The sequence below is a fragment of the Macrobrachium rosenbergii genome, chromosome 27 (genome assembly GCF_040412425.1).
Source record: "Macrobrachium rosenbergii isolate ZJJX-2024 chromosome 27, ASM4041242v1, whole genome shotgun sequence".
NCBI classification, from domain to species: domain Eukaryota; kingdom Metazoa; phylum Arthropoda; class Malacostraca; order Decapoda; family Palaemonidae; genus Macrobrachium; species Macrobrachium rosenbergii.
Window position 1 is genome coordinate 40,535,671 of NC_089767.1, and position 26,338 is coordinate 40,562,008.

At 35.6% G+C, this 26,338-nt stretch overlaps 3 protein-coding genes across 4 annotated transcripts in view; 1 reads left to right on the plus strand and 2 right to left on the minus strand.

Moving 5' to 3' along the window:
* Lrp4 (LDL receptor related protein 4) overlaps nucleotides 1-26,338 on the plus strand; it is a 409,566-nt gene that overhangs the window by 281,110 nt on the left and 102,118 nt on the right. The gene's annotated exons all lie outside the window — the stretch shown is intronic.
* On the minus strand, nucleotides 15,242-21,648 carry LOC136853701 (cleavage and polyadenylation specificity factor subunit 6-like). Its single transcript, XM_067129645.1, has 6 exons — nucleotides 21,511-21,648; nucleotides 19,738-19,801; nucleotides 18,534-18,824; nucleotides 18,171-18,235; nucleotides 16,959-17,120; nucleotides 15,242-15,606 (listed from the first exon to the last, which is right to left on the minus strand). Exons 2-6 carry the CDS (start codon nucleotides 19,790-19,792, stop codon nucleotides 15,394-15,396), a joined length of 786 nt encoding a protein of 261 aa, XP_066985746.1. The 5' UTR covers nucleotides 19,793-19,801; nucleotides 21,511-21,648; the 3' UTR covers nucleotides 15,242-15,393.
* The window catches only part of LOC136853698 (uncharacterized), a 4,446-nt gene continuing 1,258 nt past the window's right edge, over nucleotides 23,151-26,338 (minus strand). Inside the window, exons 3-6 of the mRNA XM_067129642.1 lie at nucleotides 25,256-25,355; nucleotides 24,859-24,922; nucleotides 23,620-23,781; nucleotides 23,151-23,362 (exon numbers count right to left, since the gene is read on the minus strand). Coding sequence (XP_066985743.1) covers nucleotides 23,297-23,362; nucleotides 23,620-23,781; nucleotides 24,859-24,922; nucleotides 25,256-25,355 — 392 coding nt within the window. The 3' untranslated portion in view covers nucleotides 23,151-23,296. The remainder of the gene's footprint in view (nucleotides 23,363-23,619; nucleotides 23,782-24,858; nucleotides 24,923-25,255; nucleotides 25,356-26,338) is intronic.

Genomic DNA, 26,338 nt, shown 5'->3' on the forward strand with positions numbered 1-26,338 from the left:
TTAGATTGCTAAATCAGATTCTGAATGGAGGATGTGTTTTGCGCAGGTGATTCGAGTTTGCTTCTTTCTTTTTTAAACGTAGCACATTTTTGTATTAGAGTTTATTGTTTTTTTCTTATTTGAACACAATACATTTTTGTATTCGAGTTTTTTCTTTTTTTGAACATAGTAAATTTTTGTATTCGAGTTTTTTTCTTTTTTTGAACATAGTAAATTTTTGTATTCGAGTTTTTTTTTATTCGAGTTTATTTTTTCTTTTTTGAACATAGTACATTTTTGTATTCGAGTTTATTCTTTTTCTTTCCTGAACATGGTAAATACTTGTATTTGCCGTATACGTTACTTATGTCAGAATGCTTTCTCGGACTGGAAACACCTGTTGGGCCAAGAGGCGGTATCCTATCTCGGCTCCGCTTCGGGTTAACTCCCCTCCCAATTTTCTTGCCTCCAAATTCTTACGAGTCCACCAGGCCTGGTTAGATGATGGTTTTAGGCTACAGGTACCATCAGCATTAAAAAAAAAAAAATGGATACGTACAAATGCACATAGTTTTGCCCATGGCACTGCCCAGTACAACTAAGGCACTCCTCCGCCCACTCTCTCTCTCTCTCTCTCTCTCTCTCTCTCTCTCTCTGTCACACACCATTTTGAAATAATTCTCTCAAAAACATTCGTTTTCCCTCAAAGACCTTAAACGTTTTCCACCCCAGTGAAGTGTATTTCTGCAAACTACATTCGTATGTATGTATAGGTACTGAAACCAAAGGCCTATTTTTTTACTGTATAGGTAGAAACGTTTGCCACTCCAGTGAAGTGTTTCTGCAAACTACATGCGTATGTATAAGTACTGAGACCATAGGTCTATTTTTGTTTGTTGTATAGGTAGGGAGCACATAATTTCTCTTCTCTTCTCCGTTCGTTTTCAGAAGTTCCATATTCTTAATGGGATACTTGGCTTGCTTATCACCCACCATCAAAGAATGACTAAGGGTCAGGCACAGTAGCATTTTGCTACAAAGAAAAAAATGTGCTTTAAGGCAAATGAAGTTAATAGGTAGTTCCATGCGTATTTGATGTAGATGGTATTGTTAACAAAAAGCATTGCTTTGGAACTGCCGAATCATAATGCTATACTCACTATTTAGTATATATTTATCGACAGTGAGTTGACTCACCTGGGCTTTATAATGTTGATAGAAATTCTCGCCTGAGAACATTCATTCTCACACCATTTCCTAGATATTTATGAATACTCCTATACAGTGCAAATGAAAGCAAAATTTGTTAAGCTACTAATATAAGGAAAAAGTTGCAACAAGGTGTTATAATTATCCTATGAGGCGGATCAGCTTCTTCAAATAATTCAAAATCCTGTTGGACTGGCAAGCAACGTCTTTTCCAAGAACTCTGTGCGGAACATTATAGTACTCTTCTTCCCTGTAGGCTTAGGCCACTGCCCTTCTTGAGATGTTACCTGTAATTTCCACAGTGAAATTTACAGTCTACATTTTTTCCAGGTTATAGCAACATAAACCCCTAAATGGAAAAAGGAATCCTCCTAGTCATCCAGTTGAGCAAGATGCTATGTTCCAGGTTGGCTGCCTTGTTTTTTTTTTTTTTTTTTTTTTTTTTTTGTAACCCATCACGTGGCTGTGTGCTGAAACCCCAGCAGAAATCATTTCTTGGCCTCAGAAGTTTAGCAAGAAAATCCGCACGAAACACTGCATTGCTAATGGATGCTTTGAAATGAATATCCTTCAAGACTGAAATGCTATCAGGAAATCGTAAAATTTCTTTCAACTACCACTATAACAGGTAATTAAGCTGTTAACGTTGAGAACTTGATGTGTTTTGTGTAAGGTGTCTGTATTTTTATTAATTTTTTTATTTCTGCCTAATACTCTTCTCACACACACAGACTTCCTGTTCTGTGGAAGGCTGCTTACCAAGTGAATGGATTCTTAGTTTGTTCCGTACGGATTGTGCTCTTGTTGTGTGAAGTGGTTCACTAGCAATCATTCATGCCAACTTTCATGCTCGCGTTGCCATTTAAACGATTCTTGCATCCTCCAGTGCATGCGAAGGAGGGCTTCGAAAAACTGGCACGTGTTGGTGAACTGTTTGAAGTACCAGTGGTTTGGGCAGATTAATATCAGGGCACTCTGGGAGGGAAGAATGTAGATGTAAGATAAACAGAAGTGAGGCCTTGTAGAATGTAAAAATGAGATAAACAAGGGTGAGGTATTGTAAACCTAACCTTTACAGTTGATGAGAAGCTCGTGCCTTTAAACCCAGGATATATGTATGTGTATATATATATATATATATATATATATATATATATATATATATATATATATATATATATATATATATATGATGAGTCAGTTTCAGCTTTCTAAAAACTTTCTGTGCCCATGTTGACCTAAGTACTGGATTGGGTAGTTGGCTAATCAGCTGTGGCGGGTCACAGTTGATTAGGAAAATCTCCTGTGATCTAATATCAGTTTCTGACTCTTCATGAAATAAAAAAACGTTAAGATGATTGTTGTTTGTTGATATTATCGCAGGTCGTGATAGCATATCTACTTGAGACACTTGCAATATGGTGAAGGAAACCACGTTTGCCTTGGCACACTTTACTTTTCCTTTTTCCATTTGCATTTTTCTGTCTCCTTTTTTTATTATTAATATTATACCCATTATTCACCATTGTATATCTTTCACTTTTACAAAACTTGTCTGTTTTCTTATCTCTCAGTTTTGACAAACGTGTGTCCACATGGCGCTCCAAATCAGTGGTTCTTGACCTTTTTATTACCAGGTCCCTTCTAAGAATTGGGCCTTCCCTCCACGCCCCCCTTGCATCTATGAGTAAAATTCCCTCCCAGATTCAAAGGAAAATAAAAAGAGAGAGACAGAGAGAAGGGGTGTTTTTATTCTTTTTGACACTGCTTCTTAGCTACTAGATCTTGAGTGCGTGGTTGAATGTTAAGAGAATAACGAATATAGTTAGAGAGTTTTTAATTTTTTTATAGGGCTCGTGCGCCCCCTTGGAAATTGCTGACGCCCCCCAGGTTAAGAACCAATGCTCTACATTCTTTGGGGTGCGTCTGTTTCCCAGAACGCATTACCTGAAGTTGGAGTCTTCACATCTCTAACCCTTAGCTTCCTTTTTTGCTGGATACCAACGGAGCCTAGTTCATTGTCGTAAGATGCCGAGCCCTCCATGAACAGCAAGAGTCCATTAACCCCCTGCTGTGTTCAACAGGTGTAGAAACTACACAGGGGCAAGCAGAGGCAGCCATTAAGATTTGACGTTGTCATTCTGTGTCTGAAACCAGTTGCTTCTCAAGCTAGCATTTTCACCAGCCTTAAAATTGAGGCCACACTTAAGATCTCGTTCCCCCAATGACATGGGTCAATGGATAACGAACTATGATCAGTTCAAGCCTGCGTTGAATTTCCTCACACCCAATGCACAGCTGCCACGTCGCCTTGAAGAAAAAATGTTGAAAGCACTGGTATTCATCACGCCTTCAATTTGCAGGAGTCATACCATTGATAAATCTCTTATAGAGATTAATAAGGGTAAATCTTACTTCTCACACCATCATTCATACCCACTGAATGCCCCCTTGGCCAGTATCTTGAACACTCATGCACGAGTGACCCAAGTTTTCGGTCTTTCACCATACCCCCTTTGCTCTTTCCCTATATACATGAAAAAAACTAAAAGCTTTCTTTCTTTTTTAACGAAAACTTGTTCTTACCCTCGTGACAATTATAATATATTTTTTGTTGCCTGGCTGAAGCTGAATCTGATTTATTCCATTTCTTGTCAGAGACTGGCAGTTTCATCTAAGTCAGAAAATTCTACAGACCTCTTTAGTCACATTTCAGTTGCAGCCCCCTTTCATTACTGTTCACCCCTCTTGCACAAGTACGGACTGGATGGGTAATCTTTCACCCTAACTGGTAGATTCGTCTTTATTCCAAATATTAAGTGACTTGGTAGATTCTTCTTGATTCGGAGTATATTAAGTGAACTGGTAGGTTCTTCTTTATTCAGAATATATTAAGTGAACTGGTAGATTCTTCTTTATTCCAAATATTAAATAAATTGGTAGATTCTTCTTTGTTCCAAATATTAAGTGAATTGGTAGATTCTTCTTTATTCCGAATATATTAAGTGAACGGGTAGATTCTTCTTTATTCCAAATATTAAGTGAATTGGTAGATTCATCTTTACTCCAAATATTAAGTAAATTGGTAGAGTCGTCTTTATTCCAAATATTAATTGAATTGGTAGATTCTTCTTTATTCCAAATATTAAGTGAATTGGTAGATTCTTCTTTACTCCAAATATTAAGTGAATTGGTAGATTCTTCTTTATTCCAAATATTAAGTGAATTGGTAGATTCTTCTTTATTCCAAATATTAAGTGAATTGGTAGATTCTTCTTTGTTCCAAATATTAAGTGAATTGGTAGATTCTTTATTCCAAATATTAAGTGAATTGGTAGATTCTTCTTTGTTCCAAATATTAAGTGAATTGCTAGATTCTTCTTTATTCCAAATATTAAGTGAATTGGTAGATTCTTCTTTACTCCAAATATTAAGTGAATTGGTAGATTCTTCTTTATTCCAAATATTAAGTGAATTGGTAGATTCTTCTTTATTCCAAATATTAAGTGAATTGGTAGATTCTTCTTTATTCCAAATATTAAGTGAATTGGTAGATTCTTCTTTACTCCAAATATTAAGTGAATTGGTAGATTCTTCTTTATTCCAAATATTAAGTGAATGGGTAGATTCTTCTTTACTCCAAATATTAAGTGAATTGGTAGATTCTTCTTTATTCCAAATATTAAGTGAATTGGTAGATTCTTTTTATTCCAAATATTAAGTGAATTGGTAGATTCTTCTTTACTCCAAATATTAAGTGAATTGGTAGATTCTTCTTTATTCAAAATATTAAGTGAATTGGTAGATTCTTCTTTATTCCAAATATTAAGTGAATTGGTAGATTCTTCTTTATTCCAAATATTAAGTGAATTGGTAGATTCTTCTTTGTTCCAAATATTAAGTGAATTGGTAGAATCGTCTTTATTCCAAATATTAAGTGAATTGGTAGATTCTTCTTTACTCCAAATATTAAGTGAATTGGTAGATTCTTCTTTATTCCAAATATTAAGTGAATTGGTAGATTCTTTGTTCCAAATATTAAGTGAATTGGTAGATTCTTCTTTATTCCAAATATTAAGTGAATGGGTAGATTCTTCTTTATTCCAAATATTAAGTGAATTGGTAGATTCTTCTTTGTTCCAAATATTAAGTGAATTGGTAGATTCTTCTTTATTCCAAATATTAAGTGAATTGGTAGATTCTTCTTTACTCCAAATATTAAGTGAATTGGTAGATTCTTCTTTATTCCAAATATTAAGTGAATTGGTAGATTCTTCTTTTTTCCAAATATTAAGTGAATTGGTAGATTCTTCTTTATTCCAAATATTAAGTGAATGGGTAGATTCTTCTTTATTCCAAATATCAAGTGAATTGGTAGATTCTTCTTTATTCCAAATATTAAGTGAATTGGTAGATTCTTCTTTATTCCAAATATTAATTGAATTGGTAGATTCTTCTTTATTCCAAATATTAAGTGAATTGCTAGATTCTTCTTTATTCCAAATATTAAGTGAATTGGTAGATTCTTCTTTATTCCAAATATTAAGTGAATTGGTAGATTCTTCTTTATTCCAAATATTAAGTGAATTGGTAGATTCATCTTTATTCCAAATATTAATTGAATTGGTAGATTCTTCTTTATTCCAAATATTAAGTGAATTGGTAGATTCTTCTTTATTCCAAATATTAAGTGAATTGGTAGATTCTTCTTTATTCCAAATATTAAGTGAATTGGTAGATTCTTCTTTGTTCCAAATATTAAGTGAATTGGTAGATTCTTCTTTATTCAAAATATTAAGTGAATGGGTAGATTCTTCTTTATTCCAAATATCAAGTGAATTGGTAGATTCTTCTTTATTCCAAATATTAAGTGAATTGGTAGATTCTTCTTTATTCCAAATATCAAGTGAATTTGCAGATTCTTCTTTATTCCAAATATTAAGTGAATTGGTAGATTCTTCTTTATTCCAAATATCAAGTGAATTTGCAGATTCTTCTTTATTCCAAATATTAAGTGAATTGGTAGATACTTCTTTATTCCAAATATTAAGTGAATTAGTAGATTCTTCTTTATTCCAAATATTAAGTTAATTGCTAGATTCTTCTTTATTCCAAATATTAAGTGAATTGGTAGATTCTTCTTTATTCCAAATATTAATTGAATTGGTAGATTCTTCTTTATTCCAAATATTAAGTGAATGCGAAGAGAAATTAGTGATTCTTTTGCAGTCTTCTGTGACTTAAACTCACATACCCAGACTGTTAGATTCTACCTGGTAATTCATAACAAAGGTTAAGTGAATATAAATTAAATGATTCTCAATGCAGTGCTCTATGACCGAAATTCTTCAAGGTTACATTATTGCCACAGATGAAACCTTTTACATGACTGTCTTAACTTTGTAGCAAATTTTGAGAGGGCTTTCGCAGGATGAGTCGCCCATGACATTTCAAAGTCATCAAGGACAGAAGGAACGTAATCTTTGTTTTGCATGGTTTTGCTGTATTGAGACTGACTCAGCGTTTATTTTTATTTTTCCTTTTTTTTTAAGTCAAGGGTAAAAGGAGTAAGTTTCCAGTAATTCTGAAAGAGACATCCTGGATGTAGGTGATATGTGAAATTACAAAATATATGAGGGGAGCTTTTGGTAACATTTTGCAAATGTGTATAAAGAAATAAGTTTCCAAACTCCAGTTGAATACACGCAGTTTCTCTCTCTCTCTCTCTCTCTCTCTCTCTCTCTCTCTCTCTCTCTCTCTCTCTCGAAATCATTCCATCTCCTTGTGTCTAAAATTTTTCTTGACCTCCCCCCCCCCTCTCTCTCTCTCTCTCTCTCTCTCTCTCTCTCTCTCTCTCTCTCTCTCTCTCTGCCGAAATCATCCCACCTCTTGGTATCTAAAATTTTCCCTGGCCTTCCCCCTCCCTCTCTCTCTCTCTCTCTCTCTCTCTCTCTCTCTCTCTCTCTCTCTCTCTCTCTCTCTCTCTCTCTCTCTCTCGCTCTCTTCTCTTCACTTCTCTTCTCTTCTCTTCACTTCTCTTCTCTTCTCTCACTTGTCTCTCTCTCTCTTTTCTCTTCTCTTCTCTTCTCTTCTCTCGACCGAAATCATTCCATCTCCTCGTGTCTAAAATTTTCCTTTACCTCCACCCTCCCCACCCTCTCTCTCTCTCTCTCTCTCTCTCTCTCTCTCTCTGTCCTTGTCAACCAGTGGGATAGTTGGTGGAAGGACAACTAGCCTTGTAAATCACAGGCTTCCGCGTAACCACAGGATATTGCGTTCGTTCATCTTGACGTCACTGCCAATGGCTAGAATTGTTCGGCGGGGCAGTGAAGTATTACTGATATTTGAGAAACATTCTCACGATGTTCTGCTCAAATAGCTTGTCTATTTATATTTTAGGTTTTTCTTTTTTCCCTCCCTTCATTTTTTTTGTATCTTTAGAATATTATTAGTGGCGATTGTTATGATTCTGCGATATATATATATTTTAGGGTTTATATTTTCCACTGTATTTTTGTATTTTTAGCGTTGGACATTACCTGGCGACAGATTCTGTTAAGTCGGCTTCCTTTCGTTTTATTGTTAAAATTTTTTTGATAACCTATTACTTAAATAATGATGAATTATAATTTGAATAATTACAGTGTACTGTGATTTTTTATACTCGCCCAGTTTCTTATTAACCGTATTTTTTTTTTTTAGATTTGAGTGGAGCCTGAATTTTTCTTTCACATTTTCGAAAACTTTTTTTTTTTTTTTTGCGAACACGAGGACATTTGCTTTTGAGAATATATTACCATTAAAAAATATTGCATACAATTTAGATATTTTGGTGTATGATAATTATGCTGAAGTGTGTATAATTACAGATGTAAATAGTAAATATACAATAACACCCTAGCATGTCAGACCTCACGTAATGGCCTCCTGTACTTACCAGTTCCATTGTTGTGATGATTTTATGATAGGCTGCCTTTTCAGACGGGATTCATTTTTGGGTTAATAACTCAAATTGATAAAGCGTAAAGCAGAGATTACTTTCACGTTAGGAACTATCCGAAATCACCATAATCTGTGGGATGTCTTGAAAGTTTTAGTGTAGGCTACGCTGAAGGGTATTTCTTACTTATCAGACTTTGCTCCTTATCAGAAGTCCAGCGCTCAATGACCTCACAGGTCCCAGTGCTTGGCCTTTGGCCTAAATTCTAAATGCAACTTATCAGAAGGCCAGGCCTACCTAAGCATATGATAAGTTGCGTTTGTTTTAATGACTGAGAAGCAGGTTAGAAGAATAGCATGTTATTTGCAATATTGCTTTCATATTTGTTTGAATGTTTATTCTGATATATGTAACATATATTATATATATATATATATATATATATATATATATATATATATATATATATATATATATGTGTGTGTGTGTGTGTGTCTGTGTATGTATGTGTGCAGTTATGACACTGAGTGCATGGTTGATAAATGAAAGTCGCAAATAATCACTCCAAACAATTATCTTTATTACTTTTGAATTTGTTTAAAACACATTACTGCTAGCTATTAACTCGAAAAATAAAAAAAGCGAACCTTCAGTTTAACACAACGAACAACAAAAGAAGAGTTGAAGGGATTTTCATAATTTTGCTTCCACTTCGACCGGGACGTGGCATCTTCCACAAGGGGAGTTGCTGTACCCCACGATCAGTGTTCTCAAGTAGGTTTAAGCCTTGAGCGCTTCCTCGCAGGAGGCGAGTAAACACGAGTAGAAGGATAAGGCCTGGAAAGAAAATGATTGTCCTTTTGAGTCATTCAGCTTAGGAAATATAATTAGAATTATTTTTTTGATGTTATGAGAGACGAAGCTGTAGTATGCTAAGTCTCTGATATTCCTGTGGCAGCAGAATCCACTGACTTGATTTCATATATATATATATATATATATATATATATATATATATATATATATATATATATATATATATATATATATATATACTGTATATAATAGCTCACTATTCAGTCCAAGTATGGTACCATCATTTACATTCGTAGAGTTCGTAATATTAACCAGAGCAAAATAAAACGTGCTCTCATAATAGTACTGGCGAGACAAAGAAAACGAATCTTATGTGTTATTGTATGGGTAACTTCTTCAAAATCTGTTTGAAGTCAGCCTGTGACAATGGCTTTTAGTTCCCGTTTTGAAATTTGGCTGCCTTATTTATTTTGAGTTTACTTTTGAAACATTGATATTAAATGATTGGTTCTGTGTATTAACCATTAATACACACATACAAACACACACACACACAGGTCACTGCTATGTACGTGTTGGAAGTGCTGATTCTTGGATGAACTCCGAGCACAGTACAAATTTCATATTAGTAGATGCTTTATACACCAACACAGAAGTCTCACCAGAATCCCATCGAAGCTCCTTATACGCACTCCGCCATTTGTTTCTGTTTTGCGTGCCTTCTTACACTTCATGAATATGAAGACCCCTTCTTTCTGATATATACCTCTTTCCACCTCCTCTGTCCAACTATTTTTACGTCTTCCTCTCCTCCTTTCCCATAATGCTCCTGAATTATACACTCTTTTTCACAGTCTATCATCTTCCCTTTATTCCACATGACTGAACCACCAAAATTACTCTTCATCCTTTCATGTACATTAACTTGTTTAGCACAACTACTTATGTCCACATTTATCACCATGATAATTCATATGAAGCTGCATATACTAGACAAACAGTTCATCTCAACAGTTTAAGCTTCTCTCCTTTCATTTGCATTCAGCATCTACTTTTCTTTTTATTTGCATTCAGCATCAACTCTTCACTATCATAAACTTGTATACAGAAATGTATCGGAAGAAAAAAAAAAAAAAGTTATATATAGATATATAATGTATATGTATATAATATATATATATATATACACATATATAGCAAAGCCAATATATATACACACTTAGATAAGAAAAAAAGCCTCCTACTAATGCTTCAGTTTAATTTTGCAAATCTGTCGTGCAGCCAAATTGAATACTAAAGTTAAATTTCCTTGAGAGTACAAGTTGTATTTAGTGAAATCAGTGTTGTGGCATGAAGAAGATCCAGTCTTGTCCAGACTCCTTAACCTTTTGAAGAGTGCGTGTGGTCGTGGCTGTCTCCGCAGATGCATCTGCGGAAGGTGCCGGCCTGGAAATAATGAAAATGCAGATTATTGTTTGTTTTCATTATTATTATTATTATTATTATTATTATTATTATTATTATTATTATTATTATTATTATTATTATTATTATTATTATACTTTTTTAAAGTCATCCAGGACTCTGTAGGCTTATAGGTTATTATTATTATTATTATTATTATTATTATTATTATTATTATTATTATTATTATTATTATTATTATTATTCAGAAGATGAACCCTATTCATATGGAACAAGCCCACCACAGGGGCTATTGACTTGGAAAATGAAGCTTCCAAAGAATATGGTTTGATCATTAGGAAGTAAGAGAAGGTAAAGGGAAATGCAGAGAGAAGAAATCTCACTTAATAAATAGAGAAAAAAATAAATCAATAAACAGATAAAAATGTATTCAAATGCAAGGAGAACAGCATTAGGGTAGTCGTGCATTGCATCTTCTCTTGAACTTTTGAAAAAGTTCCAATTACACAGGGAGACTGTTACAGAGTTCATCGGTGTGCGGAATACAGGGCCTCTGGAACTTTTGAGAAGTTCCAGGTGATCACAGGGAGTGTGTCAAGGTCTGTGGATCTTAAGAGCTTGGAGTGTGTCTTCTTCTGTTGTCGTGGTCAGTGTGAAAGGAGTATGAGGATTGGCAAAGATGGCGGGTGTTCCTGCGTGTGTTATGTGTTTGCACGGTGTTTGGGCAAGTGTACATAAACACACACACACACTATATATATATATGATAAATATATTTGATATTTGAGATAGATATATATTAAATAGATATATATATATATATATAGATATATATATATATATATATATATATATATATATATATATATATATATATATATATATATATATATATATATATAATATGTAGAGAGAGGATCAGTTTGTATTTATATTTGTATTTTTGATAGCCACAATAACTTCTCAATTTCCTCGGAAGGAAGGTGAGAAATTAAAGAGTATGTTGTAGGTATTGAATATATATATATATATATATATATATATATATATATATATATATATATATATATATATATATATATATATATATTAACTTTGAATTGCTGTTATGAAATAAAAATTTTTTTTTCTAAAATTTTGCCTGTTTTGTTTGCAGGCGTTCTTTTATCACTAACAAGAACTGTTTATTCCCTACTAAGTTCCTGTCTCTTGTTTTATGTCATACTTCTTCCAGTGTTCAATACTGACCCTTTTGTAGATTGACGTCTGTGCGTTGGCGTCCGTCACGCACGTAGCAACCCGGCCGAGGACGGTGTCCTTCAGTTCCTGGTTGGTCGGGAACTTCTCGCTGAGTAGGTTCGTCAGGTAGGTGGTGGCTTGGGCCTGGTCGATCAGGTTGTTAGCCCCGAGCTGAAAAGAAATTCAATGATACTGAAGTATTTTGAGTATAACTAAGGCAGTTGTTTATCGCTTCTTTGTGCCTCGTTTTGTATTTTGTGAGTAACTGAGGAGGGATATGGGTGAGGTGGGACTGGGTGAAGCGGATAAAAGGGATAGAAATAGATGGAGAAAGCTGAATCGAGCGGCCGACCCTGCCATGCAGTGGGATTAATAAGGTCGAAAGAAGAAGAAGTAACTGAATAGGGAGGGAGGGTGTTGCAATCTTAGGTGAGCTTAGAAAACAGTTCGACGCCTTTACGAAGAGCAACAAAAGTAAATCGATAAATTCTGTAGGTTAATAACTGCAGTGAACACAGCTGGTAAGACAGCAATAAGAATCGTGATAGATGCAAAATATGGATGCATTCTTTAAATGACAAAACTAACCGCTGGTATATATATAAATATATATATATATATATATATATATATATATATATATATATATATATATATATATATATATATATATATATATATATATATATATAAAATACCAGCTCTTCTCATTCTGGGGAGGAAGAGAGTCGAACTTCAATCAAAAGAAGTGTTAGACCTCAGTTACTGTAAACCCGTTGGGGGCTAGTGCCGTCAGTGCACCTCATGCGGTGCACTGTAGGCATTATTTAACGTTCTTTGCAGCGTACCTTCCTAAGGCCGCTAGCTTCAACCCCCTTCGTTTCTTTTACTGTACCTCCTTTCATATTCTCTTTCTTCCATCTTACTTTCCACCCTCTCCTAACAATTGATTCATAGTGCAACTGCTTTGAGGTTTTCCTCCTGTTACACCTTTCAGACCTTATACTGTCAATTTGCGTTTCAACGCTGAGTGACCTCATAGGTCCCAGTGCTTGGCATTTGGCCTAAATTCTATATTCAATTCAATGACTGTAATTCCATCACAAGAGAAGCGTAGGCATAACTTACCACCGTTGCATTTGTCAGGACAATGGTGTCAATGACGCACATGATGGCCTTGTGCGCTGGCATGCTAGAACAGAAAAAAAGATAGATATTTATTTATGATATTATAGATATTTACTTATGATATTTGTCTACGCACGTATCAGCACATATGTATATAAATTATGTATATGATCTATAGGTATTGACAGATATCACTTGACTTATTTACTATGTTGCGTGTGTGTGTGTGTGTGCATGTATGTGTCGGAAAAACATGTATGTGTTGGAAAAATATATATATATATATATATATATATATATATATATATATATATATATATATATATATATATATATATATATATATATATATATATATATATATATATATATATATATATATATATATTTATATATACATATATATATATATATATATATATATATATATATATATATATATATATATATTTATATATATATATATACATGTATGTATGTATATGTATATAGGCATAATGTGTATATATGTCTGTATGTAATACAAACAGACATAAGAATTCTTACTCATGGAGAGACAGATTGAACAGGGTTTGATTAGCAGCGAGATCTTGAATGGCTTGGAACACAGTTGCATTGCTGGGTCTTAGGAGGTCGTAACAGATATCTGAAAATAAAGGAATAGGAAAAACGTCAGAGTAAATCACACGTAGTAGTTGTTCGTGATGAAAGTGATATGTGAAGAAGAAAAGGACACGATTGAGCCTTCTTTGTCTGTCCGTCCGCACTTTTTTCTGACCTTCCTCATATAATAAAAACTACTGAGGCCAGAGGGCTGCAAATTGGTATGTTGATCATCCACCCTCCAATCATCAAACGTTCCAAATTGCAGCCCTCTAGCCTCAGTAGTTTTTATTTTATTTAAGGTTAAAGTTAGCCACAAACCTGCTTCTGGCAACGATGTAGGTCACGCCACCACCGGGCCGTGATTAAATTCTTATGTTGGATAATCGCTTTGTTCACTCTTCAATTATCAAGTTACTTCAGAGTGCCATACTGATTTTTTTGTGTTTAGAAGTTCCTATATTAGATTACCGCGCAAATGTTGTATCATTTATGAAGTGGAATTTTCCCCGTGAAAAGCACAATTAATGCCTAAGCATATATTTCAGGGTATCAGACCCATTTCATGAATTTTTAATTCGTTAAATTTTTGTTTTACTTTACTGAATTCTCTTTCCTCAAATGCACATATAAATGTATATATATATATATATATATATATATATATATATATATATATATATATATATCTCTCTCTATATAATATATATATATATATTATATCTATGATTATACATATGTGTTTGTAAGTATATATACAAACGAGTCCATACACATTTATGTATAATATATGCATACATATATATTATACATTTATATGTGTGTGTGTATGTGTTATTTGTGCTTAGCCTTTAATTCTCAGTGCCTTTATTGAATTATGGAGTGTGTGTGTTTCCTCTCCACTCCATTTCCATCCTGCCTTTTCTCTCTCAGGGAGTCTCCACCCCCTTGGTCAACATGAACCTAACCTTGTCTGGAAAATCCAGCCAGTATGGTACCTGGAATTCCGTTGTGGCCAATAATGACTGTCTTAATTTGTTGCCAGTCGGGAAGGAGCGCATTTGGGATTTTAATGTCCCTCTTTCTCTCTCTCTCTCTCTCTCTCTCCCTCTCATAGAAACGACATTCATATATATATATATATATATATATATATATATATAATATATATATATATATATGTGTGTGTGTGTATGTGTGTGTGTATGTATGTAAGACAGCTTGTTCTCTCTCTCTCTCTCTCTCTCTCTCTCTCTCTCTCTCTCTCTCTACTCTCTCTCTCTCTCTCTCTCTCTCTCTCTCCCTTTTAAAGAGACTGAAAAGAGGAGCTTTTATTTGCTCGCATGAGTGTGTGGTTTTATCCTGAATTCCCCCTTTAGGTCACGTGTGTGTTTAAACATGGGTGTGTGTTGCCCTTTGTTCTTTTCTATTGGCCTTTTCCCTTTTATTATCCTTATTATTATTGCTGCTGTCGTTGTTGTTGCCCAGTGCCTGTACTCCTTCTGAGAAATCACAAATTTTGCATTTTCTTAGTGTCCTTGAATCATTATTACTTTAATATCTCTGTGTCGTTATGCTTGCAGAATGGAATTTGCAATAGTCTTCCTCTTTTTTTTCTTGTGATATATTACCATGGCACAAAAGTCATTACGTGAGTTGAATGGGTTGAAACAGGACACCTGCAACCTAAAACTACCTGTAGTTCTTATTTTATACTAAGATTATGTATATGAAGACTGTATTTACTGTGGTACCGTATTATGCATACCAGCATGTTACCTGTGATTCTTTTCACACTTTATGACACATAACAGGAATTATAATCTGAAGTAAATTCATAAATTCCAGTAAGCTTAGTGCAGTATGCCAGTACAAATTTACATCCTTTTGGCCAGATCATAATGTACATATTTTTATTTCATCATTAACTATAAAAAAAATCATTCAAGGCTACAACAACAACAAGTTTGGCAGAACATTTTTAGAACTTGTAAACCAGACATGCATTTTACTTCAATCTGTCAAAGTTCAGGAAACAAAATTCCTCACGCACTTTATCTGACAGTAAGAAAACTGATCCATTTCCAGTTTCCTCGCGTCCGATAATTGCAGTTCAGCTGGAGCAGACGATTCTTTGCTACTTCGACCTGGCAGTGCCGCTGCTTCTTTTCCGCCCTCTGTGGGGATGGGCGGTTCCTTACGCCTGTTCTGCGAGAGCAGCCTGGCACTTGTCTTTCACGCAAGGCGCGGAAGTCTGGGATCTGATCCTAAGGCGGGGAGAGAGAGAGTGAGGCAGGCAGTCAGTAATTGAAAATGGTAGCATAAGCATTAGCGAGACTGAGATCGAAGGAGAATGAGATTCTCAATCAGTTCAGTCGTATATGAGATAGAAGATAAACTTGAGGTTGTGGGAGGACTGAACATGATTTGATCGCAAATAAATTAAAAATATACTTTGGAGGAATGAAATACTACTGGTAATAATAATAATAGAAAAAAAAATTTATTTTTTCTAGGTGTCACAGTTCTATAAGCATAGAAACAGTGTTCGCATCATACCTCCACTAAAATATGTTTGGATGTCTTCGATGTTTATACATGTATACACACTAATCACTGTCACAGTTTAACGTAAAGTTCTTGAGTGTAAAATCTTTCTGAATGTAATTCTAGATGGAAAACCCTTCAAGAATTTTTCTGATGAACAGAAGTTAACTTAATACCCTTGCTTTTAAATAAAACTGTGAATTTACATTAGATAAACATCTTTTAAGATAGCAAAGCGCTCGTGCGCGCACCGGGTTACGTGCACTTCTCAAACAAAACTGTTTACTTATACCCACGCACACAGACATTTAAAGCTAGATTTAAAGGATTCTAGATAAATCACCTATACACTAATCTAGTATGAACTGCATAAAAAAAGCGGTTCACTGGATTGTTGGTCTGTGATAATAGAAAGTTATGTTTGAAGTTGGTCAGTAATATATGATAATAATAATAATAATAATAATAATAATAATAATAATAATAATAATAATAATAATAATAATAATAATAATAAATAGTGTTGAATGGTATTGATGAATCAGCTGCATTCATTTTATATAGAGTTTTCTGTATCTTTCTAATAACTGATTTTTCAGCGTTACTAGAAAGATAGAGAAAACTCTATATAAATATAAATTGAATGCAGCTGATGCAGCAATAATACTCAGCACTGCATGTTTGAAAGAGGGTCTACTACATGTAAATAATAATAATAATAATAATAATAATAATAATAATAAAATCTGAGTGGCCCTGATCTTGTTTGTCCTCCCCCGGGTGACATTAGGGGAGACATGACACAACCACCCACCCCTTGCAAACCGGTTTGTCCGCCCCGGGTGGGGGCGGGGTACGTAGGGGAACGGGATGGTAGGGGAGACATCCACCCTCCTCCTGCAAACCCATTTAACCGCCCCGGGTGGGGGTCGGGTAAGTAGGGGAACGGGAGGGTATGGGGAGACATCCACCCTCCTCCTGCAAACCCGTTTGTCCGCCCCGGGTGGTGGGGGAGAGAGCAGCGCCGAGTTCCAGCGCGAATAAGCTCGTAATAATGATAATAATGCATTACCTTGGTGCTGTAAGTAGTGTAGCATGCTTGCACGCCTTCGCTTAGTTTAGCCTTCACCGCTGTTACTGCAGTAGAACTCAGGCCAAGGAGGGCAGCTTGTTCCTCCACCGATGACGTCATGAAGCTGATGGCGTTTTGTTGGTTGATCACGCCGCCAACGATCTGTTGTGGTATATGTGAAGACCAGGATTAGGAGGGGAAGGAGAATACGTTGTGAAAGGACAGGTTCTGGTTTTGTGTGATACGTAGGACATTTGAAGAAACACACACATATATATATATATATATATATATATATATATATATATTATATATATATGTCAGTACAGTCCACAGGAGAAAAGAGAATCAAACGCTCTAACAGCTCGATAATTTCGCCTGAAACCAGGCCTCCTCAGGACCTTTATCACAACAGTTGTAATAAAGCACTTGAAGAGGCCTGGTGGAAGGCGAAATTATCGGCCTATCAGAGTGTTTTATTCTCTTTCCTCCTGTGGACTGTATTGACAAATCTCATCTTCTTGGTATGAAGATTTGATATGAAGATTATACTTATATATATTTGTATATTAGATTAGTTTCAAGGAACCTCCTTTCTTATGCAATGTGTCATAGGCGTTTGCAGTTCGGTAGAAAGCATTCGTAGAATGGATATGAGGCTGGGTCTACCGAGATTGACCTCTGATTTTCTCAAAAATATTAAACCCTCTTTTTGTGTCATGTCCAAAAGTACTTGAAGCGTCCTTTTATGCTGCGTGTCCCAAATATGTGAAACGCCCTTTTTATGTTGCATGTCCCAAAGGTGTAATTTTCACGTTTATGCTGGATATTCCAAAATATGTTGAAAGCCATTTTATGTTGTATGTTCCAAAATATGTGGAACGTCCTTTTAAGTTGCATGTCCCACCGTGGCAGTCGAAGTTAGCTAGTTCTTTGTACAAGAACAAATTAGATAGATAGGTAGATAGACAGATGTTTAATTATTCTTCTGCATTCAGATTATACAGAAGAGGCCCACAGAGGCACCAGACCTACAGACGACTGAATTCTGGTAGAAACGAGGCTGGAGATTTTTGCAGCTACCAAAGAAAATCTATGTGGAAACTATAGTACCCACTCTATCAATAATCTCTTGAAAATCCTGACAGCAAGCCGCATGCTTATTATTCAGAGAGAATTGGTGTGGCGTAACTGTTGGAACTGAATGCTTACCACGCCTTTGCTGGTCATGAACAGATTGAAGATGCAGTTCTTCTGGGCGTCGGTCAGTACTGGCTCTGAAAGAGGAGATAGATATATATTATACATGCATAGATGTGGTTTGTGTGTATACACACACACACACCAAGAAATGACAAAAATATGCACGTGATTTTGTTTATTAGCTGAATACCACGGGAAAACCTGACATTGAAACGACAGGTTGCCAAGTACTGTGTGCCCCGAGGATGAATTAAAAATGCACTAAAGTACTCGGCACTCTGCACTTTCTTTTTAAAGCTTTTCCTGTTGCTTCAACTACCTTCAGTGCCCTGAGACTGCTTGAGAGCAGAGCAAACCGTTCAGTAATCTTACCTTGGCCGCTGGGTTCGGTGCCGTTGAAGCACTGTTTCTTGATGTTGTCGCGCAGCTCCCGGTCCTTGGGAGAGTCTGGGGGAGGTGGTCTTCCTGAAACTGATCCTCCAGGTTGAGGTTTAGGGACTCGAGGTGGTGGTGGTGGTGAGGCTCCTGGTTGTGGGGCTCCGCCTCTTGGTGGAGGTGGTGGGAATCCTCTTGGGGGCTTGAGTCCCATGAGCCTTTCGCATTTGCAGCTGTAGTCCGTGTTTGGGCACGGTGGGGGTGGTGGGGGTGGTTGGGGTCCTGGACCTTTAGAAATGTTGTATTTAAGTTCGTTGCAGTTGAAACAGCGTAACCGCACACACACACAATTAACAAATATAAATCAAACTTGTTAAAACTTCGGGTTTCTCATCTTTTGAAAATTCCTATGAATAGTCCCGAAAGAGAGAGTAATTCAGAGATGGATGGTATGGTTGTGAGTGGAGAGCAGAATAGCTGACGTCCACAGCTGATGCAGTGAGAAATTAGGACAGTGGTGAGAAACTGGAAAGGTTGAGAATAAGCCAAATAAGAAGGTTGAGAATGAGAGAAGAAGTTTGAGAATAAGCGAGGGAAGAGGGTTGAGAATAAGCGAGAGAAGGTTGAGAATAAGCGAGAGAAGAAGGTTGAGAATAGGTTGAGAATAAGTGAGAGAAGAAGATTGAGAAGAAGTTTGAGAATAAGTGGGAGAAGAAGATTGAGAATAAACGAGAGAAGAAGGATGAGAATAAGAAGAAGATTGAGAATAAGTGAAAGAAGAAGGTTGAGCATAAGCGAGAGAAAAAGGCTGAGAATAAGTGAGAGAAGAAGATTGAGAATAAGCGAGAGAAGAAGGTTGAGAATAAGTGAGAGAAGAAGGATGAGAATAAATGTGTGAAGTGAAGGGTTGTGGAAGTTCTCTGCACTGGGACATCATTCACGATTTTGGAAGTGACGGAAGAGACCGCGGTGCTGAATATATCTTGTGCGTCCCAGATTTACAAAGTAATCGTTTTGTCTGGCATTTTCGTAATTGGACCAAAAAATTACCTTTTGTCAGATATGAAAATATTGTAATTTTGAATCTTTTGTCATCATGGAATCACTGTACTTCTGCGGTCAGTAAATCTATCCATCTATCTATCTATTTATCTATCTATCTACGTGTAAAATATATGGACCATGAATAATGAGACGATACCTTGTGCTGATACCATCGCAACGCCCAGGGCGCCGAAGAGCAGTAGGGACTTCATCGTTCTTGCCTGTGGAAAAGCAGAGGACAAAATCAAGTAGTTATTTGAAAAGAATATCCGAAAAATATTAAGGTATTTGTCAAAAAAAAAAATAACTTTTAAAATGATAGCTGTTTCCACGGCATTTAATTTATAAAGAGTGTTCTCTATTCGTCTTGCAATCTCGTTTTCCTCAACATGTAGCTGGTATACATGCTCAAGAAAAAAGATTGCAAGACGAATAGAGAAGACAAAATATAAATAAAATACCAAGGGAACAGCTATCATAATAATAATAATAATAATAATAATAATAATAATAATAATAATAATAATAATATCGTTGAAAATTGTAGATGTTTCCACGGCTGGTATACATACTGAAGAAAAAAGATTGTAAGACGAATAGAGAAGACTCTATATAAATAAAATGTCGTAGAAACAGCTATAATATTCAACGGTACTGCCCGCAGAGAAGGTCTCCTCCCTAATAATAATAATAATAATAATAGTTAGCTTCTGAAAGAGTTGCACTGGATGATTTTGGAAAACAGAAACTTGCCGTACGGAGCAATTGGCTTTGCAGCCGATGCGGTTGCCTTAAGAGAATGGTAAGAGGATAATGAAGTATTAGAGAAATTAAAGGATCGAATCTATTTCTTCGTCCGTATATATTTAGATGCAAAAAAGACTGATAGAGATTAATGTAAACCAGGGCAGTCCTCGATGTTTATAGCCTGAGGGCCACTCTTGAGAAAAACAAGAAGTCATATGGGCCACCTGTTATGTATATATGTATATATATATATATATATATATATACATATATATACATATACATATATATATATATTATATAGATATATATATATATATATATATATATATATATATATATATATATATATATATATATATATATATATATATATATATAATGATGTAACATACAACAGACTCCAGTGAGACTTTTCTTTGTAGTTACTGATTTTGCAAGGAATATATCTTTTATTCAGGATAATGGGCAAATCTAATTTTTATGATAATATAAAAAAGAGAAATATACTTTAACTTATTTTTCACTGGCAGGCCACTTTTGACCCACGGGCATGATGGGGGGTTGGACGCCCCTGATGCAAACGAAACGAATTTGAAGATTGGTGTGTCCAGGTAGAAGGATTCAGTGGGAATAGTTGTTGCTGATTAGGCTATAAGTTCATTTGCATAGTGTTGTTACTGTTATCGATTATTCTGAACTCCAGATAATTCTCGACCTCTCTTGTCATGGGGAAAGGATTTAAAGTTATGGGACGAAGTTAAATACACAGCGTCACTGCGCCGTTCCGTACAAAACGCTTAGAAGAGATAAGGTGAAAACTGAATTATGTGGTCTTTGTGAAAACAACGAATAAAAGAACACAAAGTGACATTTCACAAATGGCTGTGTATTTTGCCACATAGAGGAAGACACAGTGAAAAAGACTACCGCTGTAAGGGACTCAAACTAAACACAGGTGACATTTCAAGCGGAAAGAATCTCCTGAAAGTTGTGAAATGTGTTAACTTAGAAAGAGCATAACGATAACTTGTCTCGAGGAAAGGTCCAATGCAGAAAAAATACGTGAGTTGATTATCAGTGGTTAATGTATTGGTCTTATACTCAAGACAATCAGGATTAAAAGGGTTTTGGCTCCCTGAACTTTTCCCTGTGAAGTAAACTCAATGAAATTGATACCTACACTATTAGGAGACCTGAAGTGTTTTCCAAGCAGACGTCCTCTCTCTGTGGAAGCAGATGAAGGAGTGCCTTCCTCAAGCTCCACCGTGGAGTTTTTATACTTCAGATGTGGACGCTTGCAGCAGCAGCAGCAGCAGCATCATCATCGTCGTCCTTCCCTCGGGTCCTGCAAGGCAAAGATATAATCAGAATACCGCAATAATTTAGGCCCCGTTTCGATCGGGCGGGCATACTACAAGGCGGAGTTCATTCGCCTGTTTCAGCTGGTTGCGGTCGTGCCCCTCGGCTCAGTTTCAGGGACGGCGAAGGTCACCTGGCGTCTTCCTTTCAGTCAAAATGAGGTGTTGTCTTCGTTTCCCCAGATCCCAGAAGCTTAGGATGAAATGCATGTTTCTAAGGAATCGATCCCGAAGTCGGGTATTTCGCCAGTGTCGTCTTGGTACAGTGCTTCAGTTGACAGAACGTCTTCGTGTATGTGACAAGCGTCGGTAGAAAATGACGAGTTCTTTTGTGCCGGACTTGGCACAAAAAAAAAAAAAAAACGCATGCGTATCTACCTTTGCCCTCTTTCACCTTGAACTCTTGTAGGTCTCTGCTTGGTATTGTGCTTGGCCACATGACGTTTCAAGTCTTATTTCCTATATTTGATACGGGTTTGTTTCGTGATCTTCCGTCAAGTTCAGCACAACAGCAGTTAATACTTCTAATTTATGGACGCCTTCACGCCATATATGTTGCCTCTGATTTCCCAGTTTGCAAAATAATTTCCAGTGTGGCTGAACCATCCATGTTTTCACTAGGTAATGATAATGATAATATATATTTTATATATATATATATATATATATATATATATATATATATATATATATATATGTGTGTGTGTGTGTAGAAATCTACTATACATATATATATATATATATATATATATATATATATATATATATATATATATATATATATATATATATATATATATATATGTATGTAAGTGATTAGAAGTAATCACACGCCTTGATTACGATTCTCTCTTGATGCGAAAATTAAAGGTTTTGCAAATATGACATTGGCTCTGTTGTGAAGACCACATTTAAGATTTTTTTGCATTTTTCCAGTCTAGTCTCGCGCAAGTTCAGGAGACGCTGCATCACAGCAAACCTGCTGTAGTTTGTGCTGTTTTTCATCAAACCGGAATACACTGCTTTGTAGGTACTGTGTTCTAGACATTGGCTGTCAATCTCTTGCTTCCGTGAAGCGTGTTCTGTCTTTTTCTTTTTTTTCTTGCAATACATTTCTGTATGCAAGTTGCATTTGTTGTTCCTTCGGAACATCTACCGCTCCATGTTGATGATGCGGATTACTTCAGCAGCATTTCTACAATTTTTGGAAATGCATATTTATATGTATGTATATATTTATACATATATATATTTATATATAAAAATATATATATGCATATATATATTTTATATATAATATATAAATATATATATATATATATATATATATATATATATATATATATATATATATATATATATATATATATATATATATATATACACATATACACACACACACACACACTCACATACACACATAAACAGACATTTTGCGAAGCCGGGGATAAGAAAAGCCTCCTACTAATGCTTCAGTTTAATTTTTGCAAATCTGTCGTGCAGCCAAATTTTGAAAATACTAAACGTTCCATTTCCTTGAGAGTACAAGTTGTATTTAGTGAAGCCAGTGTTGTTGGTATGAAGAACATCCAGTCTTGTCCAGATTCCTTAACCTTCTGAAGAGTCCATCCTGTCGCGACTACCTTCGCAGATGCATTTGCGGAAGGTGCAGGCCTGGAAATAATGAAAATGCAAATTATTATTATTATTATTATTATTATTATTATTATTATTATATTTATTATCATTTTATATATATATATATATATAAATTTTGAATTGCTGTTATGAAATACAATTTTTGATTTCTACGAATTGGCCTGTTCTGTTTGCAGGAGTTTTCGCATGACTAACAAGAACTGTTTATCCTCTACTAAGTTTCTGCGTGTCTCTCGTTTTATGTCACACTTCTTCCAGCGTTCAATACTGACCCTTTTGAAGACTGACGTCTGTGCGTTGGCGTCCGTCACGCAAGCAGCAACTCGGCCGAGGACGGTGTCCTTCAGTGTCTGGTTGGTTGGGAACTTTTCGTTGAGAAGGTTCGTCAGGTAGGTGGTGGCTTGGGTCTGGTCTATCAGGTTGTTAGCTCCGATCTGAAAAGAAATTCAGTGACTTTTAAGTACATTGAGTATAGCTAAGGTAACTGTTCATCGCGTCTCTGTGCCTCGTTTTGTATTTTGTGAGTAGGAGGGGGGGGCCGGATATGGGTGAGGTGGGACTGGGGGAAGCAGATGCAAGGGATAGAAATAGATGGAGAAAGTTGACTCGAGCGGCCGACCCTGCTATGCAGTGGGATTAAGAAGGTCGGAAGAAGAAGAAGAAGAAGAAGAAGTAGTAACTGAATAGGAGGGTGATCTTTCAGTTGAAAATCCATTTCTGCATCATAATGCTCTCCGTCGATGATACTGTCTTAAATTATTATTAAAACCAAAAATCTATATTCATTATTATTTAGAAACTAAAGATGGATAAACTTCAAGCCTTGATTCTCTGCTAGACAGTAGGCATTCCCATTTGTCCATCTTATTGTACTGATACCCTCTAAGCATGGCGGTATTTTATAGAATATTTTCTTAGTAGCAAGCATATTTTTTAAGCTTTGTGTTCACAGCATGTTTAATAATGATTCTCTTAAGAATATCGAGTCTTTGGAGCTCTGGCCATGATAATTTTAAATTTAAAATGATTTCGTTGTCTTTGATTCAACGATACCATTGAGAATACGAAATTGCATTGAATACCAGTCACGTAACATTTATAAAAGGGTATTTTTTTTATTTGTTTCCAGTGTACAAAGAAGTGATTGGGATCTTAGGTGGGCTTAGAAAACAATTCGACGCCTTTACGAGGAGCAACCAAAGTAAATCGATAAATTCTGTAGGTTGATAACAGCAGTGAACACAGCTGGTAAGACAACAATAAGCAATCGTGCATAGATGCACCTGCAGCATATGGATGCATTCTTTACGTTAATGACTGCAGTCAACACTGCTGGTAAGACTTGATGAAACTAAGCAATCATGCATATAATATGTATAACACCAGCTCTTTTCATTCTGGGAAGGAAGAGTCGAACTTCAATCAGAAATAAGAAGTGTTAGACCTCAGTGACTGTAATTTTGTTACAAGAGACGTCGTTCGTCTAATCAAGAAGCGTAGGCATAACTTACCACTGTTGCATTTCTCAGGATAATAGTGTCAATGACGCTCATGATGGCCTTATGCATTGGCATGCTAGAACAGAAAAAAAAGATAGATATTTATTTATGGTATTTATAGATATTTACTTATGATGTTTATGTATGCATGTAACAATATATATATATATATATATATATATATATATATATATATATATATATATATATATATATATATATATATATATATATATATCTACAGATGTTGACAGATGTCTCTTGACTTATTTACTGTGTGGTGTGTGCATGTACATATACATACAAGTATGTATGTATATGTATATATGTATAAAGTGTATGTGTATATATATGTATAGTGTGTGTATGTTTTTCTGTGTGTAATGCAAACAGACATAAGAATACTTACTCTTGGAGAGACAGGTTGAACAGGGTTTGATTAGCGGCGAGATCTTGAATGGCTTTGAACAGAGTTGCATTGCTGGGTCTCAGGAGGTCGTAACAGGCCTCTGAAAATAAAGGAACAGGAAAAATGTCAAAGGAAATCACACTTATATGAATACATAAGAAAATGTAGCAGTTGATCGAGATGAAAGTGATAAGCGAAGAAGAAAAGGAAACTATTGTGTCGGCTTTGACTCTGTCCGTCCGCACTTTTTTCTGTCCGCCCCCGTATCATAAAAACTACTGAGGCCAGAGGGCTGCAAATTGGTACGTTGATCATCCACCCTCCAATCATCAAACGTACCAAATTGCAGCCTTCCAGCCCCAATAGTTTTTATTTTATTTAAGGTTAAAGTTAGCCATCATCGTGCTTCTGGCAACGATGTAGGCCATGCCACTACCGGGTCGTGATTAAGGTTTCGTGGGATGCGGCTCGTACAGCATTATACCGAGTCCACCGAAAGATAGATCTGTTTTCGGTGGCCTTGATTGTACGCTGTAGCGGCTGTACAGAAAACTCGATTGCGCCGAAGAAACTTCGAAGCATTTTTTACTTGTGTAAATAATGATGAGGATGATATGCAGATTTCTTGTATGTGCGTAATTCAAGGCTTTACCTATATGCGACAAACGTTTGAATTTATAGGTTGTGGGTAGTGATCTGAATTTATAGGTTATAGGTAGTGATCTGAATTTATAGGTTGTAGGTAGTGATCTGAATTTATAGGTTGTAGGTAGTGATCTGAATTCACAGGTTGCAGGTAGTGATGTAAATTTGCAGGTTGCAGGTAGTGATATTCTTATTTATGCACCGAACTTTATAGTTTTCTGTCATTGGACTTCTGAATTATGAATTACTTTTACAAAAAGATAGCATCTTCAGCATTTCAAATTAACATCCCCGGAAACTTTACTCAAGAGATATTTATGGTCTCAGAGTCACAGACTTCTTTCAGAAAAAGGTAAAGAAACTCGTTTATGAGGCTGTTGATGTAATTGATGCTTAAAATGTGTTACTGACTTCTGTTCTTCAGTTTTACATTTTTTA

Excerpts from the sequence above, each read along its gene's own strand:
- LOC136853701 (XM_067129645.1), bottom strand. The coding sequence starts at position 19,792 with ATGAAGTCCCTACTGCTCTTCGGCGCCCTGGGCGTTGCGATGGTATCA. Across the intron at positions 18,825-19,737 it reads TGCGATGGTATCAGCACAAG|GTCCAGGACCCCAACCACCC; the intron begins GTATCGTCTCAT and ends ACATTTCTAAAG. Across the intron at positions 17,121-18,170 it reads TCATGACCAGCAAAGGCGTG|ATCGTTGGCGGCGTGATCAA; the intron begins GTAAGCATTCAG and ends ATACCACAACAG.